At 55.5% G+C, this 22,609-nt stretch overlaps 2 protein-coding genes across 3 annotated transcripts in view; one reads left to right on the plus strand and one right to left on the minus strand.

Annotated features, from left to right (window-relative positions):
• LOC144247759 (methanethiol oxidase-like) overlaps window positions 1–3,284 on the plus strand; it is a 9,266-nt gene extending 5,982 nt beyond the window's left edge. Inside the window, exons 9-13 of the mRNA XM_077789342.1 lie at window positions 61–139; window positions 530–651; window positions 728–820; window positions 2,098–2,216; window positions 3,122–3,284. Of these exons, the coding sequence (XP_077645468.1) occupies window positions 61–139; window positions 530–651; window positions 728–820; window positions 2,098–2,216; window positions 3,122–3,284 (576 nt within the window). The remainder of the gene's footprint in view (window positions 1–60; window positions 140–529; window positions 652–727; window positions 821–2,097; window positions 2,217–3,121) is intronic.
• Window positions 3,285–5,886: 2,602 nt separating this feature from the next.
• LOC110482671 (methanethiol oxidase) lies at window positions 5,887–14,565 on the minus strand. 2 transcript variants are annotated; one of them, XM_077789442.1, is made up of 12 exons: window positions 14,371–14,565; window positions 12,964–13,074; window positions 12,741–12,853; window positions 11,992–12,177; window positions 10,935–11,055; window positions 10,288–10,470; window positions 9,724–9,902; window positions 9,335–9,413; window positions 8,680–8,801; window positions 8,497–8,589; window positions 6,505–6,623; window positions 5,887–6,064 (listed from the first exon to the last, which is right to left on the minus strand). In XM_077789442.1, exons 1-12 carry the CDS (start codon window positions 14,372–14,374, stop codon window positions 5,902–5,904), a joined length of 1,473 nt encoding a protein of 490 aa, XP_077645568.1. In that variant the 5' UTR covers window positions 14,375–14,565; the 3' UTR covers window positions 5,887–5,901. The 2 variants fall into 2 exon arrangements, with proteins under 2 accessions (XP_077645568.1, XP_077645567.1); XM_077789441.1 differs by lacking the exons at window positions 12,964–13,074; window positions 14,371–14,565 and having other exon boundaries at window positions 12,741–12,845.
• Between the last annotated feature and the right edge of the window lie 8,044 nt (window positions 14,566–22,609).

Here is a 22,609-nt window from a genome sequence, read left to right on the forward strand (position 1 = left end):
CTCGGCTCGGCTCGGGCCGGGGGCAGCGCGGGCTGAGCCGGGCTCGGTGTCCCTGTGCAGAGAGACAACTGGGCCGTGGAGGAAGTGATCCGGATCCCGGCCAAGGACGTGAGGGGCTGGATCATGCCCACCATGCCAGGTTCGTGTGCTCTCGGGGCTGGCATTGCTGTGGGCTCGGCGCGTTCTGCAGCCGGGCACAGCCCGGGCAGGTGACCCCAGACCCTGCTGGGTGACCCCAGACCCGGCTGGGTGGTCCCACAGCCCTGCAGGGTGGTCCCACAGCCCTGCAGGGTGGTCCCAGAGCCCGGCTCGGTGACCCCAGAGCCCGGTTCGGTGGTCCCAGACCCGGCTCGGTGGTCCCAGACCCGGCTGGGTGACCCCAGACCCGGCTGGGTGACCCCGAATCCCGGCCGAACCCCCATCCTGGCCGAGCCCGATTTCCCCATCGCTGCCCCAAGGCCAGCTCGGGCCAGGTGCCCGTGCCCTGCCCCGGCTCTGCCCGTGCCCTGAGCCCCGGCTCTGCCCGCAGCCTTCATCGCCGACCTCGTCATCAGCCCGGACGACCGGTTCCTGTACGTGAGCAATTGGTGGCACGGGGACATCCGGCAGTACGAGCTGGCCAGGAACTGCAAGCCCCGGCTGGTGGGGCAGGTGAGGGGCAGCGCCCGGCCCGGGGGGAGCGGGGCCGCGGCCGCGGAACGCTCGTGTGCCAGCGCGGCCCTTGCAGGTGTTCGTGGGCGGCAGCATCCTGCGAGGGGGCCCCGTGACCGTGTGCAGGGACGAGGAGCTCAAGGGCCAGCCCGAGCCGCTGGTGCTCAAGGTGAGCGGCCGCAGGGCCGGCAGCGCCGGGCGGGCCGGGGGAGCGGGGCTGGGGCTGTGGGGGGCGTGGGGGGCGTGGGGGGGCGTGGGGGGGTGTGGGGGGCGTGGGGGGGCGTGGGTGGGTGTGGGGGGGCGTGGGGGGGCGTGGGGGGCGTGGGGGGCGTGGGTGGGTGTGGGTGAGTGTGGGTGGGTGTGGGGGAGCGTGTGCTCACCTGAGTGTGGGTGTGTGCTCACCTGAGTGTGGGTGTGTGCTCACCTGAGTGTGCAGGTGACCCTCTGCTGGCTCTCACTGCCCCTGATGGCACGCAGCCCCAGTGCTCCCAGCGCCCCCAGTCCCGTGTCCCAGTGCCCCCAGTAACGCAGTCCCATGTCCCAGTACCCCAGTACCCCCAGTCCCGTGCCCCAGTGCTCCCAGTCCCGTGTTCCAGTGCCCCCAGTAACCCAGTCCGTGTGTCCCAGTGCCCCAGTACCCCCAGTCCCGTGTCCCAGTGCTCCCAGTCCCGTGTCCCAGTGCTCCCAGTAACCCAGTCCGTGTGTCCCAGTGCCCCCAGTACCCCCAGTCCCGTGTCCCAGTGCTCCCAGTCCCGTGTCCCAGTGCCCCCAGTAACCCAGTCCGTGTGTCCCAGTGCCCCCAGTACCCCCAGTCCCGTGTCCCAGTGCCCCAGTACCCCCAGTCCCGTGTCCCAGTGGCCCAGTCCCATGTCCCAGTGCCCCCAGTACCCCCAGTCCCGTGTCCCAGTGCTCCCAGTACCCCCAGTCCCGTGTCCCAGTACCCCCAGTCCCGTGTCCCAGTACCCCCAGTCCCGTGTCCCAGTGCTCCCAGTCCCGTGTCCCAGTACCCCCAGTCCCGTGTCCCAGTGCTCCCAGTCCCGTGTCCCAGTGCCCCAGTAACCCAGTCCCGTGTCCCAGTGCTCCCAGTCCCGTGTCCCAGTGCTCCCAGTCCCGTGTCCCAGTGCCCCCAGTACCCCCAGTCCCGTGTCCCAGTGCCCCCAGTCCCGTGTCCCAGTGCTCCCAGTACCCCCAGTCCCGTGTCCCAGTGCCCCCAGTCCCGTTTCCCAGTGCCCCAGTACCCCCAGTCCCATGTCCCAGTGCTCCCAGTCCCGTGTCCCAGTGCCCCCAGTACCCCCAGCCCCGTGTCCCAGTGCTCCCAGTCCCGTGTCCCAGTGCCCCCAGTACCCCCAGCCCCGTGTCCCAGTGCTCCCAGTCCCGTGTCCCAGTGCCCCCAGTACCCCCAGTCCCGTGTCCCAGTGCTCCCAGTAACCCAGTCCCATGTCCCAGTGCAAGCGCGTGTACGGCGGCCCCGCCTCGCTGCAGCTGAGCCTGGACGGGAAGCGGCTCTACGTGACCAACTCCTTCTACAGCACCTGGGACCAGCAGTTCTACCCCAGCCTGATCAAGTGAGCCACTCCCGGCTGCCGAAGGCTCCCGGGCCCGGGCGGCCGTGGGGAAGGGGCCGCGACCCCTCGGGGCTGCCCCGGAGCCGCTCCCGGCCGAGCCCCGGCGGGGCCGGGACTGAGCCGAGCCCGGGCTGAGCTCGGCCCAAGCGGGTCCGGCCTGGCCGGGCGCGGCCGGAGCCGCTGCAGGGGGAGCTGGGGAGGGGAAAGAGGCGCGGAGCCCGTGCTGGGCTCGGGTTTGTGCCCGTGCTGGGCTCGGGTTTGTGCCCGTCCTGCTCTCGGGTTTGTGCCCGTGCTGGGCTCGGGTTTGTGCCCGTGCTGGGCTCGGGTTTGTGCCCGTGCTGGGCTCGGGTTTGTGCCCGTCCTGTCTCGGGTTTGTGCCCCTCCTGCTCTCGGGTTTGTGCCCGTCCTGTCTCGGGTTTGTGCCCGTCCTGCGCTCGGGTTTGTGCCCGTCCTGCTCTCGGGTTTGTGCCCGTCCTGCGCTCGGGTTTGTGCCCGTCCTGCTCTCGGGTTTGTGCCCGTCCTGCGCTCGGGTTTGTGCCCGTCCTGCTCTCGGGTTTGTGCCCGTCCTGGGCTCGGGTTTGTGCCCGTCCTGGGTTCGGGTTTGTGCCCGTCCTGGGCTCGGGTTTGTGCCCGTGCTGGGCTCGGGTTTGTGCCCGTGCTGGGCTCGGGTTTGTGCCCGTCCTGGGTTCGGGTTTGTGCCCGTCCTGCTCTCGGGTTTGTGCCCGTCCTGCTCTCGGGTTTGTGCCCGTCTGCTCTCGGGTTTGCCCCCGCTCCGGGAACCGGCAGCCGCAGGCGCCCCCGGCCCGTCCCGCTGGCCCCGGGCCCGGGCGGCCCCGCCGCAGCCCCGGGCGGCTCCGGCGGCCCCGCGGTCGCTGTCGCCACGAGCCGCCGCTGTCCCCGCGCAGGGAGGGCTCGGTGATGCTGCAGCTCGACGTGGACACGGACAAGGGCGGCCTGAGCGTCAACAAGAACTTCCTGGTGGATTTCGGCAAGGAGCCCAACGGGCCGTGCCTGGCGCACGCCATTCGCTTCCCCGGCGGCGATTCCAAATCCGTGACCCTGCCCTGAGGGACCCCGGCAGCGCCGCTGGCCCCGGCAGCGCCGGCCTCGGCTGCGGGGCTCGGGCTCCGGGGGGATTCGGGATTCGGGGTGCCCTGGCTGATGGCTCGGGGGGATTCGGGATTTGGGGTGCCCTGGCTGATGGCTCGGGGGGATTTGGGGTGCCCTGGGTGATGGCTCGGGGGGATTCGGGATTTGGGGTGCCCTGGCTGATGGCTCGGGGGGATTCGGGGTGCCCTGGGTGATGGCTCGGGGGGATTCGGGATTTGGGGTGCCCTGGCTGATGGCTCGGGGGGATTCGGGGTGCCCTGGCTGATGGCTCGGGGGGATTTGGGGTGCCCTGGCTGATGGCTCGGGGGGATTCGGGATTTGGGGTGCCCTGGGTGATGGCTCGGGGGGATTCGGGGTGCCCTGGGTGATTTCAGGGTTCGGGACCCCCTGCCATTCCCGGCCATCCCTCTCCCGTCCCGGTCCCGTCCCTCTCCCGTCCCGCTCCCGTCCCGCTCTGCTTTCCCTGCAATCAATCAATAAAGTTTTTCCCTGCATCAGCCGCAGCTTCCCGAGGCTCATTCCCGGAAAAATCCCGGGACAAACCAATCCCGGCGGGGGCTGCGGGCGGCAGCGGGGCCGGGAATTCCCCGGGCCAGGCCGGGCGGGGCCGGGCGGGGATCGCTGGAAGTGTCCGGGAGAAATTCCCGGCGCTGGTTCTTTTCCCGGGGGTTTGCTTCCAGGGCTGGATTTCATCACTATTTTATCCCCATTTCATCCCTATTTTTTCCGTATTTTATGGTAATTCTTTTCTGTTTCCTCCTCTATTTTCCCACACTTTACCTCTATTTCATCCCTATTTAATTTATATTTTATTTCTATTCTGTCCCTTTTTTTATCCCTATCTTATCTCTATACAAGAGAAAAATGTAAAAATGTCTAATAATGACATGGTTGTTTAAGCCAAAAAATGCCAAAAATTCCCAATAACCATAAGTAAATGAAATTCATCTGCTGGAAGGGGAAATTTATTGGGATTTTTGATTAGAAACATCAGATGTGATTTTTAGGAGGGGCTGATCTGGCATAGGAATTTTGGGAGTGGATAAAATCCTAGGCACCCCAAATTCCCTGGGAAATGGATGGAGAGAGGAAAGGATGGGGGAAAAATGGGATAAATCCTGAATTTCCTGGGATCAGAAATTCACTGCTGGGTGTGCAGTCCCTGAATTCCCAAATTCCCAAATTCCCTGGATCACAGACAGGTGTTGGAGGTGCAATCCCCCATTCCCACATTCCCAAACATTCCTGGAATTCCAGTGGGATCACAGCCAGATGTCGGAGGTGCAGTCCCCATTCCCAGAATTCCCGGAATTCCCGGAATCCTGGGATCACAGCCAGATGTCGGAGGTGCAGTCCCCATTCCTGGAATTCCCGGAATTCCCGGATCACAGCCAGATGTCGGAGGTGCAGTCCCCATTCCCAGAATTCCCGGAATCCCGGGATCACAGCCAGATGTCGGAGGTGCAGTCCCCATTCCCAGAATTCCCAGAATTTTGGGAATCCCGGGATCACAGCCAGATGTCGGAGGTGCAGTCCCCATTCCCGGAATTCCCGGAATTCCCGGATCACAGCCAGATGTCGGAGGTGCAGTCCCCATTCCCGGAATTCCCGGAATTCCCGGAATTCCCGGATCACAGCCAGATGTCGGAGGTGCAGTCCCCATTCCCAGAATTCCCAGAATTTTGGGAATCCCGGGATCACAGCCAGATGTCGGAGGTGCAGTCCCCATTCCCAGAATTCCCAGAATTTTGGGAATTCCCGGGATCACAGCCAGATGTCGGAGGTGCAGTCCCCATTCCCAGAATCACCGGAATTTTGGGAATCCCGGGATCACAGCCAGATGTCGGAGGTGCAGTCCCCATTCCCAGAATTCCCAGAATTTTGGGAATCCCGGGATCACAGCCAGATGTCGGAGGTGCAGTCCCCATTCCCAGAATTCCCAGAATTTTGGGAATTCCCGGGATCACAGCCAGATGTCGGAGGTGCAGTCCCCATTCCCAGAATCACCGGAATTTTGGGAATCCCGGGATCACAGCCAGATGTCGGAGGTGCAGTCCCCATTCCCAGAATTCCCAGAATTTTGGGAATCCCGGGATCACAGCCAGATGTCGGAGGTGCAGTCCCCATTCCCAGAATCCCCGGAATTTTGGGAATCCCGGGATCACAGCCAGATGTCGGAGGTGCAGTCCCCATTCCCAGAATCCCCGGAATTCCCAGAATTTTGGGAATCCCGGGATCACAGCCAGATGTCGGAGGTGCAGTCCCCATTCCCGGAATTCCCGGAATTCCCGGATCACAGCCAGATGTCGGAGGTGCAGTCCCGATTCCCGGAATTCCCGGAATTTTGGGAATCCCGGGATCACAGCCAGATGTCGGAGGTGCAGTCCCCATTCCCGGAATTCCCGGAATTGCCAGAATTTTGGGAATCCCGGGATCACAGCCAGATGTCGGAGGTGCAGTCCCCATTCCCGGAATTCCCGGAATTCCCGGAATCCCCGGATCACAGCCAGATGTCGGAGGTGCAGTCCCCATTCCCGGAATTCCCGGAATTTTGGGAATTCCCGGAATTCCCGGATCACAGCCAGATGTCGGAGGTGCAGTCCCCCCCCGGGTAGCGCACCTCGTGCGCCAGGCAGGGCCCGCCCGGCTCCTTCCCAAAATCCAGCAGGAATTCGGGATTCACAGCCAGCCCCCCCCGCTCCGTGTCCACGTCCAGCTGCAGCAGCACCGAGCCCTCCCTGCAAACACCAGGAAAAGGGAAAAATGGGAGCGGGAAAAGACTAAGGAGCTGGGAAAAGCCTTGGCTGATGTGATGACAACGGAATCAATCATCAATCAATAACAAGTTATCATTGGCAATAATGCAATAATGAGCAATATTGCAATAACCAGCGATGCTGCAATGATTAGCAATCAATTAACTGCCATTTAACAATCAACTAATAACCACTGATATACCGACTAAAAACCAATTAATAATGAATAATCAATAATAATCAGTAACCAATGATAACCAACAGGCTGTTATTGACTGCTCAGTCGATCAGCAATTGATGCCTGATCGGTAATCAGTAATCAGATCAGTAATCAATAACTAGATCAGTAATCAATAATCAGATCAATAATCAATACCCAATAATCAATAGCTGATAATCAATACCCAATAATCGATACTCACTTGATGAGGTCGGGGTAGAACTGCCGGTCCCAGGCGCTGAACAGCGACGTGCTCACGTAGAGGCGCCGCCCGTCCAGGCTGAGCTGCAGCATCTGCGGCCCCCCCGGGATCCGCTTCCCCTGGATCCCGAAAATCCCGAAAATCCCGGAGTCAGGAGAGGCCCATCCCCGGGATCCGCTTCCCCTGGATCCCGAAAATCCCGAAAATCCGGGAAATCCTGGATCAGGAGCAGCCCATCCCCGGGATCCGCTTCCCCTGGATCCCGAAAATCCCGAAAATCCCGGAAATCCCGGAGTCAGGAGCGGCCCATCCCCCCCATCCCCGGGATCCGCTTCCCCTGGATCCCGAAAATCCCGAAAATCCCGGAGTCAGGAGCGGCCCATCCCCGGGATCCGCTTCCCCTGGATCCCGAAAATCCCGAAAATCCCGAAAATCCGGAAAATCCCGGATCAGGAGCGGCCCATCCCCCTCCGGGATCCGCTTCCCCTGGATCCCGAAAATCCCGAAAATCCGGAAAATCCCGGATCAGGAGCGGCCCATCCCCGGGATCCGCTTCCCCTGGATCCCGAAAATCCCGAAAATCCCGGAGTCAGGAGCGGCCCATCCCCCTCCGGGATCCGCTTCCCCTGGATCCCGAAAATCCCGAAAATCCCGAAAATCCCGGATCAGGAGCGGCCCATCCCCGGGATCCGCTTCCCCTGGATCCCGAAAATCCCGAAAATCCCGGAAATCCCGGAGTCAGGAGCGGCCCATCCCCAGGATCCGCTTCCCCTGGATCCCGAAAATCCCGAAAATCCCGGAAAATCCCCGATCAGGAGCGGCCCATCCCCGGGATCTGCTTCCCCTGGATCCCGAAAATCCCGAAAATCCGGGAAATCCCGGAAAATCCCGGAAAATCCCGGATCAGGAGCGGCCCATCCCCGGGATCCGCTTCCCCTGGATCCCGAAAATCCGGAAAATCCCGGAAAATCCCCGATCAGGAGCGGCCCATCCCCCCCCAGGATCTGCTTCCCCTGGATCCCGAAAATCCCGAAAATCCCGAAAATCCCGGAGTCAGGAGCGGCCCATCCCCGGGATCCGCTTCCCCTGGATCCCGAAAATCCCGAAAATCCCGAAAATCCCGGAGTCAGGAGCGGCCCATCCCCCTCCGGGATCCGCTTCCCCTGGATCCCGAAAATCCGGGAAATCCCGGAGTCAGGAGCGGCCCACCCCCCCCGGGATCCGCTTCCCCTGGATCCCGAAAATCCCGAAAATCCCGGAAATCCCGGAGTCAGGAGCGGCTCATCCCCGGGATCCGCTTCCCCTGGATCCCGAAAATCCCGAAAATCCGGAAAATCCCTGATCAGGAGCGGCCCATCCCCCCCCGGGATCTGCTTCCCCTGAATCCCAGAAATCCCGGATCCACTTCCCCTGAATCCTGGAAAATCCCATCCCCAGCTTTGGGGAGAAAATGGAAGTTTTTGGGAATTTTCACCTCGGGACGGGAGCACTGGAGTGGTTGGAGATGAGTCAGGGAATACAGGAGGAAGGGTTTGGAATTCTCCGGGATTTTTTTAGAGGATTCTGGAGTTATTAAGGTTGGGAAAACCCTGTGGGAATCATCAAATCCAAGGGTTTTTCCCAATTTTTGGCATGAATTCTCTTTTCTGGTTCTTTTTTGTCCCATCCTCACTCCCCAAAAGATTTTCCAACAATTCCAGGGGTGAAAATTCCAGCATTTCCTTGCCCTGGGGGTGTCCAAGAGATTTTTGATTCCCCATCCCAGAATTTTCCATGAAAATCTATCAATTAATAGTTGAAGTGGGAAATCTGGGAATATTTCCCCAAATTTCTTAATTTCGATTTTTTTCCAAGGGAAAATCGGGATTTCAGGGACGAAACCCATCCCTAAGGAAGGAAAACCCAGGTGAGAACAACCTCAGGAGGGATGTTGAGTGTTGGGAATTTCCAAAAATCTGGGAAGAATCGGGAAGAAAGTTTGGGAATGTTCACCTGGATCACGCACGGCTCGGGCTGATCCTGCAATTCCTGATCTTCCAGCACGGTCACAGCTCCCCCTTTGGAGATGCTGCCTCCCACAAAAACCTGGAAAACCATGGAAAAAAATCCATGGAAAATCGGAACGAATCCCTTCAAAGCCACGGGAGTTGGGTTTTTTGGGAATTTTTCCCTCACCTGCCCCACCAGTTTGGGATTTTTGGGGTCGGAGATGTCGTACTGCCGCACGTCCCCGTGGATCCAGTTGCTGAAATACAGGAATCTGTCGTCCAGGGAAATCAGGATATCCGTGATCAGCCCTTGCCAAGGGAATTCCAGAGGAAAATCAGGGAATGGGAGCAGAGAGAATCCCAAAAGTCCCCAAATTCCCATGTGGAAATGCCAAGAAATGGGGTTGGGAAGGAGATGGGAGGAACAATGTCAACCTTGGGAATTACTCCGGAATTCCTGAGGGAATTCCTACAATTCCTGAGGAAATCCAGACCCAAATTCCAGGGACTTTATGGAGAGAAAAAAAGGATGGAACCAATTCAGATGCAAATTCCAAGGATTTTTGTGGAACATCAACCTTGCGAATTGTTCCAAGGCTCTCCAGCATTCCCAGGACCATTCCTGAGCAAATCCAGGCTCAAATTCCAAGGATTTTCCTGGAAAATCCCACCTCCAAGCACAGAGCAGATCCCACTCTGGGGTTCCTTTGCTCATCCCAAAATTCTCCCCCCAAAAAACCCCAATATTTGGAATTTTTGCCATTTAAGGATAGAATTCTGCCAAAATCCGCTCTGGATCTGTGAGAAGATTCCCAAATTCTTCCCAAATTTCTCCCACTGACCTGGCATTTCTGGGAGGAGCCATCCTTGGACTTTCTTGCTGGGCACCTCTATCACCTTCTCTGCTTCCCATTTTCCTTCCTGAGCGACAGAAAACATGGAATTATTATCCCAAAATTCCCCAAACCCATGGAATATCCACCCCGTCCCATGGCGATAAAACCTGGGAGATTCCCCTGAAACCCCAGGAATTCCATGGAAAAAGCCCCAGGTCCTGCAGGTTCTGCCCGAATTCCCGGGGATTCACTGAATTTTTGTGGCACCTGTGGATGTCCTCGCTCAGGGCAAGGAAACCACGGGAAAATCCCTGGAAATTCCACGGAAAACCCCAGGAACCCCACGGAAAAGAGCCCCGAGGGCCGCCGCTCGGCCCGGAATCCCGGGAATTCACCGAGTTCCTGTGGAAGCGCTGGATGTGGCCGCTCAGGGCGCAGCCCACGAAGCCCTGGGCGGCGCCGGGCTCGTGCAGGAAGCGGATTTCCAGCGGGATGGATCCCGGGCCCAGATCCAGCTCCTGCTCCAGGCGCCGCCCGCTCCAGTCCCACACGTTGATGCGGCGCCCGTAGTGCCCTGGGAAAGGGGAGACGTTCCCAGAATCCCGAGGTTCCACGGGATTTGCAACGGCTGGGAGGTGAAACGGGGGTAAAAGCAGGATTAAAAAAAAAAAATTGGGATTTTTTAAAGGGTTTTAGAGGTGGGAAATTGAATTTTGGAGGGGTTTGTAAGGTCAAAGTTCGGATTTTTTTTTTTTAGGAATTTCCACCCGAAATGTGGATTTTTTTTTAGGAGTTTTGACTGTCAAAAATTGGATTTTTAATGAGTTTCTGCTCTCAGAAATGGATTACTCGCACCTCCATGCGGAGCACAGACAAGGTATTGTTACGTCTCCATTTTGTTGTTGCTTTGTGCTGTACCTTGTTTTACTCTGAATATATTTCCCAGATTTCCCACTGACCTTTCTCCACATCCCTGGGATCGAATCCCTGGGCCAGGATTTTGGGAACGCCCCACTCGGTGCTGAGCAGGACGTTGTGCCGGGGCTGGTACCAGAAGTCGTAGCCCAAACTGGGGATTTTTCCTCCTTTTTCCCAATTTCCTTTCACTTCGAAGGTTTCTCCATCCAGGAGGATGAAAGTGCCTGGAAAAAATTCCCAAAAAAAGGAGTTTGGAGAGATTTATAGAACTTGAAATAAAGCAAATGTTTTATTTACACATTATTATTATTATTATTATTATTATTACTATTATACTCACCAATAATAAAAATAGTTCCTAAAATTATTTCCCATTATTTTATTATTGGTAATAAAAATAATTTCCTAGGATTTTGTATTTTTCTATAATAATAATAATAATAATAATAATAATAATAATAATAATAATAATTCCTCAAACTATTTTGCTTTAACTAAAGCAAATTATTTATATTAACTTTCCTTTTTTATTAAACAAAACATATAAACAGCCTGGGAAATCAATAACAACCTGTAGGAATGTGCTAAAAATTTCAGGAAAATTCCAGATATTCCATGGATTTTGCAGAATTTTGCAGGGAAGTGAATCCCTGGGGGTGTTTTTATGGAATTTGGAGGAATTCCAAACCTTTTCCGTTGCCATCAGGATCCCCCAGGCAGCTGATGAGGATTTCCCCGGAGCCCAGGCAGTGGGAAGTGTGTGGGAATGCAGCGTTCCCCTTCCGGGCCAGCTCCTCGGCTTCCACCACCTGGAATGGGGAAAAATGGGAAAAATGGGAAAAATGGGGAAAAATCCTCAGCTTCCAGCACCTGCAATGGGGAAAAATGGGAAAAATGGGGAAAAATCCTCAGCTTCCACCACCTGCAATGGGGAAAAATGGGAAAAATGGGGAAAAATCCTCAGCTTCCAGCACCTGGAATGGGGAAAAATGGGAAAAATGGGGAAAAATCCTCAGCTTCCAGCACCTGCAATGGGGAAAAATGGGAAAAATGGGGAAAAATCCTCAGCTTCCAGCACCTGCAATGGGGAAAAATGGGAAAAATGGGGAAAAATCCTCAGCTTCCACCACCTGCAATGGGGAAAAATGGGGAAAAATCCTCAGCTTCCAGCACCTGGAATGGGGAAAAATGGGAAAAATGGGAAAAAATCCTCAGCTTCCACCACCTGCAATGGGGAAAAATGGGGAAAATGGGGAAAAATCCTCAGCTTCCAGCACCTGCAATGGGGAAAAATGGGAAAAATGGGGAAAAATCCTCAGCTTCCACCACCTGCAATGGGGAAAAATGGGGAAAATGGGGAAAAATCCTCAGCTTCCACCACCTGCAATGGGGAAAAATGGGAAAAATGGGGAAAAATCCTCAGCTTCCAGCACCTGCAATGGGGAAAAATGGGAAAAATGGGGAAAAATCCTCAGCTTCCACCACCTGCAATGGGGAAAAATGGGAAAATTCCTGGAAATCAGGCTGGGGGGGAAATGGGGATTTGTGGGCAAAGGTTTGTGGGAATGTTTGAAGGGAAAAGAGGGGAAAAAAGGGGAAAAAAGAGAAAAAAATTGAAAAAAATTGAAAAACCAGAGAATAAACCAGGAAATAAAGAGGGAAAAGAGGAAGCAATTGGGATAAAAGGATGAAATGAGGGAAAAAAAAGTGGGGGAAAAGCAGGAAAAAAGGGGGAAATTCCAAACCTTGTGGAGTTTGGGAGCCCTGGGATCGGCTCCCACGTCCACGATGTAGATGCGGGAGGAGATGAGGCTGGGAAGGATCAGGAAATTCCTGGATTTTGTGGGATCGCTGTGGCAGCTGCTGCAGGCGTTCCAGCCCGAGTGGTGCAGCTCGTCCCCCACGTTGGGCATGGGCAGGCGGTGGATTACCTGGAAAAGCAGGGATGCAGCTCCTGGATTTTCCTGGAATTCTGGGGATTTCCAGTGCTGAGGGAGGATTTGAGGTCCTGGATTTTCCCGGATTTGGGATGCCAGGTTCTCCCGGATTCCCCCAGATTCAGGATCCCAGATTCCCAGATCCCCCCCGATTCAGGATCCCAGATTCCCTGATTCTCCCAGATTCAGGATCCCAGATTCCCCCAGATTCAGGATCCCAGATTCCCAGATTCCCCCAGTTTCAGGATCCCAGATTTCCCAGAGTCAGGATCCCAGATTCCCAGATTCCCCCAGATTCAGGATCCCAGATTCCCAGATTCTCCCCGATTCAGGATCCCAGATTCCCCCGATTCAGGATCCCAGATTGTCCCAGATTCCCCCAGATTCAGGATCCCAGATTCCCAGATTCAGGATCCCAGATTCCCCCAGATTCAGGATCCCAGATTGTCCCAGATTCCCCCCGATTCAGGATCCCAGATTTTCCCAGAGTCAGGATCCCAGATTCCCGATTCAGGATCCCAGATTCCCCGATTCCGCTGGGCTCTCCCGCCCCATACCTGGCAGTACCGAGGGGATTTGGGATCCACATCCACGGTGGCCAGGAAGTCGGGAATGCCGATCCCGGTGTTCCGGTAGATGCAGGGCAGGTAGAGCAGCTGCTCCCGGGGTCCTGCGGGCACACTTTGGGATCAACCGCCCGGAATTCCCGCTTCCCATCCATTGCCTCTGCCCCGATCCCAAAGCAATTCCAGCATTTGGGAATGCTGGCCCAGCACTTGCCTTTCATGGCCTCCAGAGGGCTGGCGTAGCCCGGCCCGCACGCTCCGCACTTCCCTGCTGGAAAAGGGCGAAATTCCATCCTTCCCGCATCCCAAACTTCCTGGAAAATTCCTGGGAATTTGGGGCCTTCCATTGGTTCCTCATTGCCAATCCCCCGTTCCCACTTCCCAGCCTTAAATCCATGGAATTCCCCATTCCCAACTCCTCATCCCCGGTTTTTGTGCCATGGATTTGCTCATTCCAGGGGGAAAAAACCCTGGAATTTATCCCAATTTTTGTGCTTTGGATTTGCTCTTCCAGGGGAAAGAAACCACTGGAATTTATCCAAACTTTTAGCTCCCTGAGTTGTCCCAAAGTGTCAGATTAGGAGGGATAAATTTGGGACTTTAGCAAGGGCTGCAAAAAATGGGAATTTCTTTGGAATTCCAGGGTTTAAAATCAGAATATTCCAAGTTTTAGGGATGCAAATCCAGATTAAATTTGGGAAAAAATTAAATTGAAATTCAAATGAAAACAACAGAGAAACCAATGGAAAAAATCCAGGAATTTCAGGAATTTTCTCCCAAAAAACCAAATTCCCAAGGAAATGTATGGAGTTAATTCTTCAGAGCATATGAAACATATAATTCCAGGATTTATTTCCTTCCACAGTTCCCGAGTTTTTGGAGCTCCCAGGTCCTTCCAGGTGTGTCAATCATTCCCAAAATTTTTTATTGACTTCCAGGAACTTGGAGCCAAAAAACATTCCTCAAAATATTCCACTTGGGAATGAAAAATATCCGGGAAATTCAGGACAGTTTTGGTTAGAGTATTGATACTTTTGGGCTACACTTTCCTGCTAAAAATTCCTCATTTTTGGGTGGGTTTGATCCCAACATTCCTGATATTTTCCCTCAGTTTTGAACTCCCAATATTTCCCATGGAAGCAGTTTCCAAGTTTTTGGGCCCTCCTACTTTTTCCTCAGAGCCAAAAGTCAAAGTTCCTGGAAACCCGAGGTTTTATTCTCAAAAAAAAAAAAAAAAAAAAAAATCAGGAAAAATATCCTGGAAATCAAAGATTTATCCCAAAAATATGGAATATGTCAGGGAAAAGCTCAAATCTGATCCTTAAGGATTTTTCCAAGGGTTTTTCCTGTTCTTGAGCAGCAAAACCAGGAGCTTCTCCCAGTTTTTAGAAGTTTAGGGATTTAAAATTCCCAATTAATTCCAGGGAAAATGGATTTTAATGAAGGAATTCAAGGTCTTAATTAAAGCCCACGGGGTTTTCAGGGAATATTTAAATATTTAAATGCAGGGAAAAGCTGGACTTTCACCGCCCCCCCCCCCCCACCCTCGGGAAGCCAAAAGCAGCAAATCCCGGGATTTTGGGATTTTTTTGGGATTGCTGGGGATTTTGGGATCTCTTACCCATCCTGGATCGGGCTGGGAATGGGAACTCCAGGAATTCCGTGGGATTTTTGTGGCTAAACAGCCGGGGAAGGGTCGGAAATCCAGGGAAAAGGGAGGGGTTTGGGAGAGGAGGAGCCAAGGGGAGGATCCAGGGCCCGGAAAAAAACAAAATTCCAAAATTCCACCTTAAAATTCCCAAGGGAAACTTCCGAACTTCTCGCACCGTGGAATTCCTGCTTCCCTACCCCCCCACCCCCCGAATATCTCCTTTTTATTTCAAATTTTCCTGGTTTTTTTTTTGTTTTGTTTTGTTTTTGTTTGTTTGGTTTTTTTTTGTTTTTTTTTCCAGCCTGGAGAAGGAATTTGGCAATAGCAAAGGAGGGAGGAGTTTTGGCTGAAAAAAATCGGGATTTTGGGAATGCTTCTAGGAGGAGTTTTGATTCAAAACCTCGTGATTTTGGGAATATTTCCAGGGAGTTCTCTCCCAAGAGACTGCAGCAACTTTTAAAAATATTTTGTGGCTTTTCTGTGTGGAAAAAAAATTTTAAAAATCCAAAGACATAAAGTTTTTTCCCTCTGGAAAATCAGGATCTCACTCCTAATTCCTGGGTTATCCCTAATGTGAATTAATATATTAATTAACGATTATTTATTTCTTTAGTATAGAATTTTAAAGGAATCTGCCTTTTTTTCTCCTTCCAGGGAATTTCCAAAATATTCCCATTTTTTAACATCCTTGCTTTTTCCATGAACCACCAAGAAATAGAGGGGAGGAAAAAACCCCAGATTTTTCTGCTATGAATAAAGAGATTTTAATGATGATTTCTGGGTTGTTCTCTTATTATTGAAAATATTTAAATTATTTATTTTTCCAATTTTTGCTGTTTCTCACTCACTTTTTGGGCTGTTTCTCCCCTTTTTGGGATGCTTTACCTCATTTTTGGGGCTGTTTCCGCCCATTTTGGGCTGTTGTACTTCATCTTGGGGCTGGCTCAGGTGGACAATTTTTGGTCTCAGGTGAGAGATTTTGGCCAGGGCCCCGCCTGGGGTTGTCAGGGAGGGCTGACCCCAAAACCCATCCAGGTAAGGCCAACACCTGCCCCAGGTGGGAGATTTTTGCCCTCAGGTGGAGAATTTTCGCCGTCAGCTGGACAATTTGGCCTCAGGTAGGAAATTTTATCCGGGGAACCCGGAGCACCCGTCAGCTGTGTGGGCTGGCCGCTCCTCACAGCCCGCCCGGCCCTGAGGGGCTCTCGGGCCGCTCGCTCCCAGCGCGGGGCGCCGGCCCGCAGCTCCCGCTCGGCAGCGCTGGCCGCTCCTCCCGCCGCTCCCCAAGGCCTCAGCCCTCGGAGCCCGCTCGGCACCGCGGCAGCGGCGGCTCCGTGAGGGGAGGACCCGCGGGGAGCGGGCGGGGGTCGCGACCCGGCGCCGCCATTTTCCCGCCCGTCCCCTTCCCTCCCTCAGCCGCCCCAGGGTCCGGCCCCGTGACGTCACTGCGCGCAGCAGGAAGTGACGTCAGCGGTATCCCTCCGCCGGCCAGGTCCCCTTTTTGTGTGTGTGTGGTGTGTGTGGTGCGGCTGCGGGCGCCGCGCGCCTGTATCAGCCCGCCGGGCCCGACGACCTTTTTTTTCTTATCCCCCCCTTTTCCGTGAGGGGGGAAGTAGAGGAGGGGAGGGGGGCGGAAAAAACCCACACGCACGCCAAGCACGGAGCCGCCCCCCGGCAGAACGTACAGAGGGCGAGCATAGCCAGGGATAATTCCTCCTTCTTCATCACCGTCTTCATCCTCCTCCTCAGCATCCCGCCAAGTGGGGGGGGGAAGGGGGGGTCTCATGCCACCTGCCCCCGCGCCCTGCGGGTCGCCTCGCCCGGAGAGCGGCGGAGCCCCGTAGGAGCGAGCGGCGGCAGCGCTGAGGAAGGTGAGGCGGGGGGCGCGGGGAAGGGGGGTGGGGGGATGAAGGCGGCGGAGCCCCCCGGGAGTGGCGGCGGTGTGGACGGGGATGAAGGGAGAGGGGGGGATCGGAGACGGTGGAACCGGCTGGAGCCGCCCGGGAATGGGGGAGAAGGGGGGAATGAAGTGCGGGGGGGCGGCAGGGCCGGAGCGCGCCGTACACAAAGCGGTGGCGGGAGGAGGAGGAGGAGGAGGAGGAGGAGGAGGAGGGAGGGCTGGCGGTGCCGAGGAGGGGCCGGGGAGGAGCCGCGGCCGCTCCCGCCGGGCCCGGGCGGGCGCGGAGGGGCGCGGAGGGATCCGCGCGCAGCCCGGGGGGCGCGGTGAAGCGGCCGCGCTCAGGGGAGGGGGCGGCGGTGATGCGGCCGCGCCGCCGCTCCCTCCGCGCACCCTCCCCACGCCGCACCGGCGTCCCCTCACGGTCCCCTCACAGTCCCCTCACGGTCCCCTCCCGGTCCCTTCACGGTCCCCTCACGGTCCCCTCACGGTCCCCTCACTGTCCCCTCACGGTCCCCTCACGGTCCCCTCACGGTCCCCTCACGGTTTCCTCACGGTTCTCTCACGGTCCCCTCCCGGTCTCCTCCCGGTCCCCTCACGGTCCCTTCACGGTCCCCTCACGGTTTCCTCACGGTTCTCTCACGGTCCCCTCACGGTTTCCTCACGGTCCCCTCACGGTTCCCTCACGGTTCCCTCACGGTTTCCTCACGGTTCCCTCACGGTCCCCTCACGGTTCCGTCACAGTCCCCTCCCGGTCCCCTCCCGGTCCCCTCCCAGTCCCCTCCCGGTCCCCTCACGGTTCCCTCACGGTCCCCTCCCGGTCCCTCACGGTCCCCTCACGGTTCCCCCACGGTCCCCTCACGGTTCCCTCACGGTTCCCTCACGGTTCCCTCACGGTCCCCTCACGGTCTCCTCCCGGTCTCCTCCCGGTCCCCTCACGGTTCCCTCACGGTTTCCTCACGGTCCCCTCACGGTTCCGTCACAGTCCCCTCACGGTTCCCTCCCGGTCCCCTCACGGTTCCCCCCCGGTTCCCCCCCGGTCGCCACCGCCGGGATGAGGAAGGGGCGGTCGTGTCCGTCCTTTCCCGGTGCTGCCGCCCCCTCCTCTCTTTGGCGGCGCCGCTTGGCTGGTGGGCGGCCATGTTGGGCACGGGGATTATTTTTCGCTCTCTTTCTTAGCCGCCACAATACGCTGAGGGTGTGTGTGTGTGTGTGTGGGGCTTTTCCCGGAGTTCTCGGGAGAAACGGCCTTTTCCCGGTTTTTAGGGGAGGTTAAGGAAAAGGGGAGGGTCTGGGCTCAGCGGTTTGCAGGGTGAGACCACCCCCCATCATCCTTGGCCTGCTGGTGCTTCACCTTCGCTGAGTGAGTGCCCCTGTCCAGCGCCGGGAGCGGGGGGAGCCCGCGGCCGCAGGGATGTGGGATCCCAGCCTTCCATCCCGGGATCTGGGATTGGGATCCCAGCCTTCTACACCGGGGATTTGGGATTGGGATCCCAGCCTTCCACCCCGGGATCTGGGATCGGGATCCCAGCCTTCCATCCCGGGGATTTGGGATCGGGATCCCAGCCTTCTATTCCAGGGATTTGGGATCGGGATTCCAGCCTTCTACACCAGGGATTTGGGATCGGGATCCCAGCCTTCCATCCCGGGATCTGGGATCGGGATCCCAGCCTTCCATCCCGGGGATTTGGGATCGGGATCCCAGCCTTCCATTCCGGGATTTGGGATCGGGATCCCAGCCTTCCATCCCGGGATTTGGGATCGGGATCCCAGCCTTCTATTCCAGGGATTTGGGATCGGGATTCCAGCCTTCTATTCTGGGATTGGGATCCCAGCCTTCCATTCCGGGGATTTGGGATCGGGATCCCACCCTTCTATTCTGGGATTGGGATCCCAGCCTTCCATTCCGGGATTTGGGATCGGGATCCCAGCCTTCTATTCCAGGGATTTGGGATCGGGATCCCAGCCTTCTATTCTGGGATTGGGATCCCAGCCTTCCATTCCGGGGATTTGGGATCGGGATCCCACCCTTCTATTCTGGGATTGGGATCCCAGCCTTCCACCCCGGGATCTGGGATCGGGATCCCACCCTTCTATCCCGGAATTTGGGATCGGGATCCCAGCCTTCCATCCCGGGATATGGGATTGGGATCCCAGCCTTCCACCCCGGGATCTGGGATTGGGATCCCAGCCTTCCATTCCGGGGATTTGGGATCGGGATCCCAGCCTTCTATTCCGGGGATTTGGGATCGGGATCCCAGCCTTCTATTCTGGGATTGGGATCCCAGCCTTCCATCCCGGGGATTTGGGATTGGGATCCCAGCCTTCTATTCTGGGATTGGGATCCCAGCCTTCCACCCCGGGATTTGGGATCGGGATCCCAGCCTTCTATTCTGGGATCGGGATCCCAGCCTTCCACCCCGGGATCTGGGATCGGGATCCCAGCCTTCTACACTGGGGATTTGGGATTGGGATCCCAGCCTTCCACCCCGGGATCTGGGATCGGGATTCCAGCCTTCTATTCTGGGATCGGGATCCCAGCCTTCTACACTGGGGATTTGGGATTGGGATTCCAGCCTTCCATCCCGGGATCTGGGATCGGGATCCCAGCCTTCCATCCCGGGATCTGGGATTGGGATTCCAGCCTTCTATTCTGGGATTGGGATCCCAGCCTTCCACCCCGGGATCTGGGATCGGGATCCCAGCCTTCCATCCCGGGATCTGGGATTGGGATCCCAGCCTTCCACCCCGGGATCTGGGATCGGGATTCCAGCCTTCTATTCTGGGATTGGGATCCCAGCCTTCTACACTGGGGATTTGGGATTGGGATTCCAGCCTTCTATTCTGGGATTGGGATCCCAGCCTTCCACCCCGGGATCTGGGATCGGGATCCCAGCCTTCTATTCCGGGGATTTGGGATTGGGATCCCAGCCTTCCATCCCGGGATCTGGGATTGGGATCCCAGCCTTCCACCCCGGGGATCTGGGATTGGGATCCCAGCCTTCCACCCCGGGATCTGGGATCGGGATTCCAGCCTTCTATTCTGGGATTGGGATCCCAGCCTTCCATCCCGGGATCTGGGATTGGGATCCCAGCCTTCCACCCCGGGATCTGGGATTGGGATCCCAGCCTTCCACCCCGGGGATCTGGGATTGGGATCCCAGCCTTCTACCCTGGGATTTGGGATTGGGATCCCAGCCTTCCACCCCGGGGATTTGGGATTGGTGTTCCAACCTTTTCCTGAGAGATCCAGGATTGCCATCCCACCGCTCTTCCTCAGGGATCTCACCTATCTCTTCAGGGATTTGGGATTGGGATCCCAGCCTTCCATCCCGGGATCTGGGATTGGGATCCCAGCCCTCCTCCTCGGGGATTTGGGATTGGTATTCCAACCCTCTCCTCAGGGTTCTAGGATTTCCATCCCATCCATTTCCTCAGGGATCTGGGATTGGGATCCCAACCTTCTCCTCAGGGTTCTGGGATTTCTGTCCCATCCATTTCCTCAGGGATCTGGGATTGGGATCCCAACCTTCTCCTCAGGGATTTGGGCTCACCATCCCACGCCTCTTCCCAGTTTTTCCCGTCCCTGTCCTGTCCCTCCAGTGTCACCCTCAGGAACAGCTCCATCCCCTCATCCTGCCCGGATCCAAGCAGCAAAAAATGGGAAAACTCCTCATTTTCTCCCCTGCCCCAGCCAGGATCCCAGAACTCCTGGGAGAGGCTCAGGAGAACAGGAGTTCCCCCCTTCCAGCAGGATTTGGGATTCCATCCCAAAAATCCCCCGAGGCTGCTGCTGCTGCTCTGATAATTCCCAGTGTTTGAGGTTTTCCTGGAATTCACTGTGGCTGGGATGTGCCAGGGAGCTGGGGAGGGATGGGATCCTGCTTCCCAAAACCACAATTTTATTGGAATTCACTGGATTTTATTGGGATTAAGCTGATCCCAGCGTGGGCAGAGGGTGGGAGGGATCTCACCAGAACAATTCCCAAAGGTGCTGAAAAAAGAAAATTTAAAGACAAAAATGAAGCATTTTAGAGGCTTTTAATGATTAATTGGCACAAATTAAATCTGATTAATTAATAGGATGAAGTTTTTCATGTTTTTTTTATGGATGGGAAGGTGAAGGGGAAGTGCCAAAGGAAATTTGCTTTTTGTTTCCTAAATTCCTCAAAATTCCCAGAATTTCCCAAATTCCTGGATGTTTTAGGGCTGTTAATTAAACAGAATTAGTAATTATTATTAACATTTATTTTGGGTCTTGTGTCCACCTCAAAGCCAAGGAAAACCATCCATTCCTGATATTTTTGGGATTATTTTTCCAGCTTCCCGAGGCCTGGAGGTGAGGAGTGCTTTGGGAAGAGGCAGGAGAACATTCCAAGGTTCTGCCTGTGGGATGGGAGACAACAAAATCCCATTTTTTCCCCCATTCCAGGAAAATTTTCCACAATTCCCCCCATCCCCAGCTGAAGCAATGGAGAGAATTCCTGGGGTGGGAAGCTCTGGTTAATTTTTGGTTTTATCCCTGCAAATTTTTCTTTTAATACCAAAATTCTTGGAATTCTCCAAGTGTTTTAATTTTGATTTTTACTTTTTTTTTGTTCTAATTTTAATTAAAAGCCCCCAGACCAAAGCTCCTGCTTCTCATTCCAAGTGGGGAAATTTGGGATAACCAAAAATCCTTTGGGATTTTTTAAAATCTTAATTTTTTTGGATTTAAAGTTTTTAAAACCATGAAGTTACCTGAAATTCCTCAGTGGGAGAGGCAAAATATTCCATGAGTCAATCCTGGGGATTTTAATCCCAAATTCCACATATTCCCTTGGAAAGATACAGAGATTTTAAACCAGAGAAATAGCCTGGAATTCCGTAGTGGGAAAGGAGGGGAAAACCAATTTTGAGTCAAATCCAGGAATTTTCCTCAGATTTCCCTGGGAAAAAAAAGAAATAACCTGAAAATTTTCATCTCCTTTTGTTTTCCCTTGGACTCTTGGGATCTAAAACCAATCCAAACCCATTATTCCCATTCCTCCCCTTGGGAAAGAAATCCCTCTGAGTTTTTTAGTGCCAAATTCCCTTTTCCCCCCCATTTTTCCAGGATGGCAGACACGGATCTTTTCATGGAATGCGAGGAGGAGGAGCTGGAGCCATGGCAGAAAATCAGCGACGTCATCGAGGACTCCGTGGTGGAGGATTACAATTCCATGGAAAAAACTCCCACAGGTCATTTCCCCCTTTTCCCTCCTCACTGTCCCCCTTTTCCCACTGATGTTTCCCATTTTCTCACTGACTTTTCCATATTTCCCACTTACATTTCCCCATATTCTCATGGGTTTTCCCCCCGTAGTCCCATGGATTTTCCGCCCTTTCCCCACGGATTTCCCCCCACATTCCCCTAATTTTTCCCCCTTTCCCCAAAGATTTTCCCGCACATTCCCCTGGCTTTTCCCCCTTTCCCCAAAGATTTTCCCCCCACATTCCCCTGGCTTTTCCCCCTTTCCCCACGGATTTTCCCCCACATTCCCCTGGCTTTTCCCCCTTTCCCCACGGATTTTCCCCCCACATTCCCCTGGCTTTTCCCCCTTTCCCCACGGATTTTCCCCCCACATCCCCAGGGTTTTCCCCCTTTCCCCACGGATTTTCCCCCACATTCCCCTGGCTTTTCCCCCTTTCCCCACAGATTTTCCCCCCACATTCCCCTGGCTTTTCCCCCTTTCCCCACGGATTTTCCCCCCACATTCCCCTAATTTTTCCCCCTTTCCCCAAAGATTTTCCCCCCACATCCCCAGGGTTTTCCCCCTTTCCCCACGGATTTTCCCCCCCACATTACCCTAATTTTTCCCCCTTTCCCCACGGATTTCCCCCCACATTCCCTTGGCTTTTCCCCCTTTCCCCACAGATTTCCCCCCACATCCCCAGGGTTTTCCCCCTTTCCCCACAGATGTCCCCCCACATCCCCAGGGTTTTCCCCCTTTCCCCACAGATGTCCCCCCACATCCCCAGGGTTTTCCCCCTTTCCCCACGGATTTCCCCCCACATCCCCTGGCTTTTCCCCCTTTCCCCACAGATGTCCCCCCACATCCCCAGGGTTTTCCCCCTTTCCCCACGGATTTTCCCCCCACATTCCCCTGGCTTTTCCCCCTTTCCCCACGGATTTTCCCCCCACATTCCCCTGGCTTTTCCCCCTTTCCCCACAGATTTCCCCCCACATCCCCAGGGTTTTCCCCCTTTCCCCACGGATTTCCCCCCACATTCCCCTGGCTTTTCCCCCTTTCCCCACAGATTTCCCCCCACATTCCCCTGGCTTTTCCCCCT

Source organism: Lonchura striata, chromosome 33 (assembly GCF_046129695.1).
Source record: "Lonchura striata isolate bLonStr1 chromosome 33, bLonStr1.mat, whole genome shotgun sequence".
In the NCBI taxonomy this organism is placed as follows: domain Eukaryota; kingdom Metazoa; phylum Chordata; class Aves; order Passeriformes; family Estrildidae; genus Lonchura; species Lonchura striata.